Source organism: Dendrobium catenatum, unplaced genomic scaffold, assembly GCF_001605985.2.
Source record: "Dendrobium catenatum unplaced genomic scaffold, ASM160598v2 fragScaff_scaffold_1175, whole genome shotgun sequence".
NCBI lineage: Eukaryota > Viridiplantae > Streptophyta > Magnoliopsida > Asparagales > Orchidaceae > Dendrobium > Dendrobium catenatum.
The window spans coordinates 118538-127979 of record NW_021319637.1 but is presented as its reverse complement, the minus strand read 5'-3'; the positions used below and the strand labels follow the sequence as shown (position 1 = coordinate 127979).

The 9442-nt window shown below is 37.0% G+C and overlaps 1 protein-coding gene across 1 annotated transcript; it reads right to left on the bottom strand.

Moving 5' to 3' along the window:
- Positions 1-2918: 2918 nt before the first annotated feature.
- LOC110111219 (probable leucine-rich repeat receptor-like protein kinase At5g63930) lies at positions 2919-8817 on the bottom strand. Its single transcript, XM_028698894.1, has 4 exons — positions 8433-8817; positions 7881-8358; positions 5922-7825; positions 2919-3575 (listed from the first exon to the last, which is right to left on the bottom strand). The coding sequence occupies exons 1-4, from the start codon at positions 8815-8817 to the stop codon at positions 3268-3270; spliced, it is 3075 nt and encodes a 1024-aa protein (XP_028554727.1). The 3' UTR covers positions 2919-3267.
- Positions 8818-9442: the final 625 nt, after the last annotated feature.

The following is a 9442-nucleotide window of genomic DNA, read 5'->3' as shown; positions in this document are numbered from 1 at the left end:
CTTACAACCAATCAAAATTGGGTTCTTAATCAACCATATATCAGTAATACTTATTCATATGATAATTTACTAAAAGAAGTGTGAATGGAGTTGACAATTGGTTATTAAGGCAAGGCTGAGATTTTCCACAAAGGCCACATACCTAATTGTAAACTTCACATATCTATTTATTGTCTCAAAGAAGCCGCTTGGCAATGGTTTTCAAAATTTATTAATCAACTTATTTCTTATGATTTTATTCAATCATAATAAGATTATTCCTCATTCACGAAAGGTTTAGATTTGAACTTTGGTGCTTTGTTGTTTTATGTGGATGTCATTATTATCATATAACTATTTATTGCTACCATTAATTCTTTCTTTTTTTAACATACTCAATTTCAACTCTCGAATCTAGTGTACTAAAATATTTTCATATGATTAAAATTACTCTTTCAAAATATGGAATTATTTTGTCTCAACGCCATTACATACTTCTATTATTAGAAGACGCAAGAATGTTAGCATGTAAACCAACTAAAAATCCTATGGACCCCAACAACAAATTAAATGCCTTTGATGGGAACCTTCTTCCCGATGCATCATAGTATAGATGACTAATTGGGTCAATATATATCTAAACCTAGAACTCCTCATATGGTGATAACACATCACCTCCTACGTTATTTAAAGTTTACACCAAGACAAGTTATTTTGTTCTCAAGTTCATGTAGCATACAACTAAAATCTTTAAATAACGTAGGAGGTGATATGTTATCTAAGATTCATCATACTTACATTTCATTCGTGATAAAGTTTCTAATAGATTCATCAAACTAGTGCTAATTTAGTCTATCAACTTGTAGATATGTTTACCAAATCTCAACTATAAGCTCGCCTTTCTTTTCTCCTTTCCAAGATGGTCGTCAAGGATATCTACCCTTTACCTTGAGGGGGAGTACTACATATATTCCATTTCGCCTGTTACCCACAAATTATCTAATTTCCGCATAAGACAATCCATTGTATTCTTGCTTTAACTTTTTTATCAAAAACTATTTCTATATTTATTGGTCAAAATGGTATTTTAGGCGTGCAAGAATAAAATAATACATTTGGCATTTTTTTTGTTTTTACCTCTTCCTGATATCTAAGGAAGCACATCATCCTTATAAGAAGTGATAGTGTTACACATAGCAATAAAGCAAGAGATGCCAAAATCATTGAAGGGGCTTTGCGTACTTTGGTGTTCCTAACTGCCCACTTCTTTTTGATAGATCCCCAGTATAGTAATAAAGACAGTTGATCTTTTGCATCCGCTTCAAGATATGACGACTAATAAAAGAATCTCAATCTTGGGGTAAACAACTTATGTTTACTTCAATTTTCTTCTTGTACCTAGGGAATGAGATTCTTCTTGTTTTACTGCAAATTGAGGAGCAGTTTTGTTTCACTCATATAACTATCTGGTTTCACTCATCGAACTGAAATTTTTCATAAAAAAGATGAAGATATTTATTCAAGACATTCAATTTCTTTATTGAATTTAGAAACTTTATACTTTAATAAAGTAAGTGAAGATAAAGAAATTAATAAAAAAAATTCTTTTATTCTTGCTATAAAGCACCTAATTCCACTAGCTCTCTACTGCTCGAACGAGCTACAATCAAAAATGAAAGAAAAAGACCTGCGAGCCTGTGGTTCTTCATCCTAAGAGTACAATAGATGCAAAACAAACTACTAGGGCTGAAAGCATACGCCACCCAAAAAAGGAAGATCATCAAATAGACGTTCAACACCTCAGGCCAATGGTTCCTAAATAGAAAGCTGGCATTTAACCAATGGTCATGGTAAAGTAAGCTGGAACCAATCCTAAAACTAACTCCACCACGCATTTGAGAGGTTGGAGAAACTTTACCAAAGTGAAATATTTTATCAATTTGCTGAATACAAATGCAGCACATCAAGTATTCACATAAGTGCTAATAAGACTGAAATTGTGAAAGATTCTCAAAATAATTTTCATCTTACAAGAAAGAAGCCACTCTTAGATTTAGGCATAGTGGTCTACTACCGAGCAATATTGTAGAGCTTATGATGAGCCTCATGATAGAAAACACTTGTAGATCTCAAGAATTTCCTATAAATCCTCAGAAAACAACAAGAATTCTCCACAAAAATCCACACAAAATCCCAAAAACAGTAGATAATTTATATTTTTTGATAAAAGGTAAACAAAAAGTACCAAATACAATTGATCCTCTATTTGAGAGGAGGATTTATCTCTCCCAAATCTCTAGGCACCATAAGAGCCCAAAACCTAAACCCAAGAGATCTCAAATTTCAACCAATTAAAAATACCCTAATCCTAGGAAAACAAACTATTTAATGGATACAGTCTCAAAGGAAATCTCTAAACAATCCCTACATTCAATTTTCCCTCCCAACTCCATAAAAAAACCTTCCTAAAAAGCTCTTTGAAACCTGGCAGTTTTCTTGGCATATGCAAGAGGCGGAGAATTCCACCTCTGTATCTGTAAGTCAGTCTCGTCTGGACTAATTAGACCCGTCCAATGGACCGGTCTATCACATCACTATCAAAAAGAAATCACGAGCACCAACTTTCAATAGTCTTCAGAACAATTTATAAAATAAAGATATAAACCAATAAATCAAAAAGCTTAATATAATGTACTTAAAATGCTGGAGCATGCAAAGAAAAGATAGGAGTTTGCACTTCCAACAAGAGAGCCAACATCCAAAGCTATCAAGGAGAGGGGCATGATTCTTAGCAAGGATTCTAGAAGGCAAGATGGGGAGACCCATGTATTTGAAGGCCCATGTATTTGAAGGGGTAGAGGTGCATTTGATGCTAAACATCTACAGCTTTCTTAGTATTCTGGAAGCCTGTAAACAGAAACTCTACTTTTCATTAAAAATAAACAGAAACACTCTACTTTTCTTTATTTATTTTTTTCTTCAATCCCAAAATTACATCTTTCTAAGTATTCTGGCAGCACATTTACAGAACTGCAAACAGTCAAGCGAGCATGTCAATGGCAACCCATCCCACACAGAAAATAAAATTACACAACTTGAATCTGTGGTTTTTTTTTCTGTAAATTTATAATCAAACCCAGAACTACTTGATAACATTATAAAAAAGAAAAAGAAGAGAAGAAATGCTACATACAATAATTATAACAAAAGGGAGGTTGTATGAACAATGTTTGTCAAGGAACTTGGATATTACTATACAACCTGAAACACAGAGCTTATGCTCTTTCACTACCTTGCATTGAACAACATCCTTAGCACATTTCGCATCTTTGGCCTTACATCTGGAGAAGAACTTACACAACTCAGAGCTATCTTCAAGACTGACAGCATCTGACTGCAAACTGCAGGAGAAGCATTACAGACTTTCAAATCGAGAATTTTCTCCCTCCCACCAAGCCATGTTGAGTGGCTAAGTGCCCACTTTGCAAGCTCAATTCCTTCACTAACAGGTGACTGTCCTGTCAGCAACTCAAGAAGGATGACGCCAAAACTATAGACATTACCTGCCATTGTAACCCTCATTGTGTATGCATACTCTGCAATCACGAAACGACAAAATTAAGAATTCGATACTAAAATAATTCAAAATTAATTCAAGTAATGCTTCACTTAGATTAGATGCAATTTCCATAGCAGAAATATTGCCATAAAAAAGAGAAGTTGTGGTCAAGAGAATATTAAACTCTTGATACAGCCGATGAAACCAAATAAGATTGGTGGCAATAATGACTAAGGCACGATATTCAGCATTCGTGGATGATCGAGCAACTAACGATTGCTTTTTAATTGACCAAGACATGAGAGTGGAGGCAAGGAACACTTAGTAACCTGATGTAGACTTTCAGTCATGATTACCACTGACTCCATCGAAATTTGAGTAAGCTCGGAGAATAAGATCTCCCTTTTGAATAAGTAGTCCATGAGAAATGAGCCTTGTAGATACCATAGAATACACATAAGTCATATAAAATGACTTTCTAATGGCAAATGCATGTGTTAACAGATTTTATTTACCACAAATGAAATATTTGGGCGAGTAATTGTAAGATATTGAAGGGATCCAATAAATTTGCAAAACAGAGTAGGATCAGGAAACATGTTTTGTTTATTTGTAGCAGGAGAGTTTTTAGAGGCAAAGATTTTGTAACAAGTTTACTGTATGCGGATTGTAGAAGATCCGAAATGTAGGACTGTTGATTTAAGTGATAACCAGCAGGATGCAAGCATACTTCAATACCAAGAAACCGAGAAACATAGCCCAAATTGAGCTAATTAAATCAAATGTGAAGAGAGTGTAGCAGTTCAAAAATGAACTTGTTGCTGTTACCGGTAAGTAAGATGTCATTGATATGGATAAGTACAAAAATATAGACGTTTTGGCAATGATATAGAATTAGTGATGGTTGTCGAAAATGAGACATTGGGAGAGAGTTGCATATCATTATCGGAGAGCTTGTTTGAGATCATAGATAACCTTCTTGATGAGATAAACATAGCCAAGATATTACGAATTTTTGAAGCCTGGTAGTTGTTTAAGGTTAAAGTTATTTAATCAACTTAAGAGTATAGTTGGATTTCATTCATATTTTATGGATATTGGGTAGTTGTTTCGGGTTAGATGCTATGATGATTTTATTGGTGGACACAAATTATTGAAGTAATGTATTTCGACTGATTTAAAATTATTTCATAAATTTTGTTTTGCTCGCACCTTTCCTTTGGGTGTTTGTGATTTTCTTTCCCGCCAAGTGGCGTGGTGTGACAAAGTGGTATCAAAGCACTAGGTTTGATCTTCTAGGCCTAGGCATAATAGGGATTTTTTACATTTGCAACTAACAGTTTTGAGATTTGTGACCTCCAAATGAGATAGTTATCTTTGAGAAGTTAAGTGCATACATTGTTTTTTATGTTAGATATAAAAAATTAGAGTTGTGACGGAATGGTGATATCAGTAAGTTTGATTAGAGCAGTGTCAAGGGATTGTTGCTCTGATATCATGCTGAAACGGCTTGAAATATTACTGCGGAAATTTTAAAAAGTAGATAATAGAAAGATAGAATACAGGAAGAAGATAAGTAAACAGAAGTGCAAATAGTAGAAATGTTGTAACTAAGTATTATCCATCGACTATTACAAATGTTGTATATTTACATATACCAAGTTTTCTAAAGAACCAACAGTGTATAAAAAAGTTGGAGGTTAGCAGTGAACAATGAAGGTTTCAGAGCAGAAAGAGTAACTGATTTTTCTTTAGGAAGGGCACAGGTAATTATGCTAACTAATGAACTCATGGGTGAGTGCTGAGCTGTTATTATGTCATGATTGAACAAACGAGCTAATTATTTAGCCAAGCCAGACTCAAATTGAACCTAAATTAAGTCAGGCCTGGCTTGAATTGAGCTGACTTTAAATCAAATCAAAATGTATATTCATATATATATGAATGCATATATAAATGTATGTAATTATATTTTCATTATTGCATATATACATTTATGAATCAATATATATTATTGTCATGATTGAACCAACAAGCTAATTATTTAGCCAAGTCCAAATCAAATTGAACTTAAATTAAGCCGGGCCTGACTTGAATCGAGCTAACTTTAAATCAAGTCAAAATGTATATGCATGCATATACGAGAGCATATATATATATATATATATATAATGATGCATATTTGCATTTATGAATCAATATAAATGTAAGAATTTATCTTAGAAGATGGAAAGTCTCGAGCTCAAATTAAATTTTAATCCAAGCCTGTCATGAATGAAGATCAGAGTGAGCAAGGCTATAGATAGTCATGACTCTGCTCAACATTAGATTATATTGTTAACAGCAATACATTCAAGTAGAAAGAACAAGTGCGTCACTTTACCTGGAGGAATATAGCCAACAGAGCCGGCAACAGTGGAGAGGTTCCCAGTGCTATTAGAAGGATCAATAACCTTACATAGCTCGATATCGCCAATCTGAGGCTCCTTCATGGACTTCAAGTGGATAGTCTTTGTTGAGAGGTCGAGAAGGAGAACAGGTTGATTGCAGCTATGCAGAAAAGTAAGCCCCTGAGCAACACCAAGCGCAATGCTGTATCTCGATGGCCAATCCAAAGCAGTTTCCGAACCTACATGAAGAAAATCAAAGAGTGTCCCTTTGTGAATATGCTCATAGAAGAAGTAAGCACTATCCTCAGTCAATACATAGGCCAATGGAACCATAATATTTGAATTGCTCAGCCTCCCTAAAACCTCAAGTTCATGCTCGAACTTCTCATGGCTACCCATTTGTAAAATCTTCTCGCTCCAATTAAGTTTCTTTACAGTGTAGTTTCTTCCATTAGGCATGGCTGCCTTGTAGTAGGTAGAAAACCTGGTCTTAAGCATAGTGTTGCTCGGATTACCAACAAGCTCCATGGCTTTGAAAAAATCTAAGCCTGTTTTATGATTGCTATTAGACGTAATGAAATGGCCATTACAAATCTGAGGAAGAGCATTATCTCCTGATTGATGAACTTCATCTTCAACCCGATACATTCTCTTGGACATGATCAGTCCAAAAATAGCAGCTATGAGCAAGAATCCAGCAAAAATCCCAACAATAACAACAATCACAATCAAAACAGTACTTGATTTTCTTTTCCTGTGGACATTGCCTTGAGCTGATGCTGACTTGTTAAGTATCCCAGTTCCAGCAAAACTTACAATGGTCTTTGGGTTTAAGGGAGGCAGTAATCCTGAGAGCAAACGATTGTTCGATAGCACCAATTCTGTCAAGCTTTTCAGTGCGATAAAAGAATTAGGAACCGAGCCTGTAAAGCTATTATTTGAGAGATCAAGAATCTCAAGCTGGGTTGCTTCACCGAGTTGAGAAGGTATAGATCCATTCAAGTTGTTACCAGTGAGATTAAGAGCTAAGCTTAGACTTGTTGGCATGTTCGGGACAATTCCGCTGAGCTTGTTGTTTCCTAGAAGAAGCTCAATGATGTTTGGCAAACTTGATAAAGAAGCTGGTATTGAACCATTAAGATTGTTATTTTCCAGATTCAAGACTTGAAGCTTGCTCAAGCTGGAGATTGCAGGAGGAATGGCACCAGTTAGAGAATTCTGACTCAGATCAAGAGTACTCAAGTTTGCAAGATTGGAAAACTCTGCAGGAATCTTCCCAGTGAGTATGTTTTGTTTAAGTTGTACGATCACTAGCTGATTAAGTCTACCAAGACTCACAGGCAAACCACCATGCAGAAAGTTCTTGGCCAGATTCAACAAAGCTAAGCTCTTACAGTTGCCTAATTGTTGTGGAATTTGTCCCTCCAATTGGTTGTCGTTAAGTTCGAGATAGGTCAAATTCAAGAGCTGCCCAAGTTCTGAAGGGATGCTTCCATTGAGTAAATTCTTGCCAAGCCTTAAACGATACAGGTTCTTTGAAAAGTTACTGGGAATTGGACCTTGAAGAACATTAGCAGAGAGATCAACAATCTGCAGGGAAGCAGGTGCGAGGAGATCAGGAGGAATCGTTCCATTGAGATTATTGTAGCTGAGATCAAAAATCTGCACGTAGGAAGTGATTCCAGGAGGAATTGCGCCATTGAACTTGTTCTGATTGGCAGCAAATCGGGAAAGCACCTTAATCTTGGACAAACTAACCGGCAGTGAACCCTCAAGTTCATTGGAAGAAAGCAGGAGCTTTTGCAGCTTTAAGAGGTTTCCAATATCACCTGGAATTGACCCAGTGAGGGAATTTTGGCTGAAGTCCAAGAAAGTGAGGTTCTCAAAGGTAACAGTTTACACGAGGGATTTCGCCATGAAAGCTATTATTGGAGAGACTCAACTCCTCTAACTTCATGGCTTTCAGAGCTGGAATGTTGTCATTGAATAAATTGGAACTCAGGTTTAAACTTTTCAGCTGCGCAAGCCCGTTCAAGTTCAAACCAACGACACCCTTCAAGTTATTGAAAGATAAATCCAGAGTTTCCAAAGCAGAAAACTCCGAGAAATTACTTAACCGGCCGGTTAATCCATTACAGCTGAGGTTGAGATACTTCAATCGAGAAAGCCCTTTGCAGGAAAAGAAGGAGGTCGGGATTATGCTAAAGGAGTTAGAGGAAAGGTCGAGGGATTGTAATGAGCTCAGGTCGCAGAGGAGTTCGAAGAATCTAGGAGAAAAGGAGGTGGAGAGGCCGAAACCGGATAAAACAAGTCCGGTGACGCGGGAAGAAGAACAGCTTACTCCTTTCCATTCGCACGGATTGCTATTGCTAGTGTTCCACTTCGAGGATGGGATACCCTTGGCGAGCTCGAGCATGGTGCTCTTCTGGTCTTGCGCACCGTGAACGATGACAACAAAGAAACAGAAAAAGAAGACAATGAACCTAAGAGGTATCAGAACATACCTGATCTCCATTCCCACCCTCTCAAAACCTCCTCCTTTCCTTCCCTTCCCTTCGTGTTTATATTCCCCTCCTTCAAACTCTTCATTAAAGAAAGACCCCAAGAATACAGGAGCAGAAGATTCCCGTTGTCAATCACGCGTGGTTTCGAACCAAAAAAAACAGTGACGAAAGAGCCGTAAAAAGAAAATAATAATAAACGGAGAGAAATGCGAAACTTGGGGTTGGATGCGAAGACTCGGACAGTAAACTGCTCAGTCTTCTGACTTCTATGATAGGTTTCGTGGCGGAGAGGGCCAAGCCGTAAAAAGCAGGCTTGACTGCACAGCGAAGAAGAAAGCACAGAAGACTTGGACTCGAGACTTGGACCAACGGCGTGGGTTCCCATTTCCTTCCCCAATCTATATTAAGCAGAAAGTTCTAATTTTGGATCTCGATTGGCTCGCCTGCTCTGCCATTCTGCTTTGCCCTCTCCTTGCGTCTGTGTTTTCTTTGTTTGTTCTTCTGCGCAGATTTTTTTTTTTTTTTTTTGAAAAATGGGGCAAGAAGCCCATATATTACTATGTGAAATAGAAAATACAAATAAGGTATAAAAAAAAGGTTAATCCTCATACAAAAAGAAGAGATATAATCAAAAACCTATACCAGAGAAGGAGCTGTCATCCAAGATGATGTAAGGAACATCAAAATAAGACTCAGACTGCTAATCGCACAAAACCGAAAAAGGGAAAGGCAACACCGAATAAGAAATCTCCTGGTTCCGAAGACCCTCCAAGGAGATGATTAGCAACTACATCATTGTCCAGTAACCAAAAATCTCCGAAAGAATCAGTCCAAGGTTGCTAAAAGCAGCCATCCAAGGAGCTGATAGAACCAGCAAAGCTTCATAAAAAAAATGATCCAGCCGCCTGGGAGTACCAGCAAAACCAACATAGGAGTTCCATCCAAAACAGCCAAAAACATCCCGAACATGGCATATCAACCATAACCACCAGGACAGCAACAAACCACCG

Coding starts and splice junctions, on each gene's coding strand:
- LOC110111219 (XM_028698894.1), bottom strand. CDS start 8,817: ATGGGAACCCACGCCGTTGGTCCAAGTCTCGAGTCCAAGTCTTCTGTG. Junction 7,826..7,880: donor CCAGCTCTGAAAGCCATGAA/GTTAGAGGAGTT, acceptor ATCCCTCGTGTA/AACTGTTACCTTTGAGAACC. Junction 3,576..5,921: donor TGTTGGCTATATTCCTCCAG/GTAAAGTGACGC, acceptor TCGTGATTGCAG/AGTATGCATACACAATGAGG.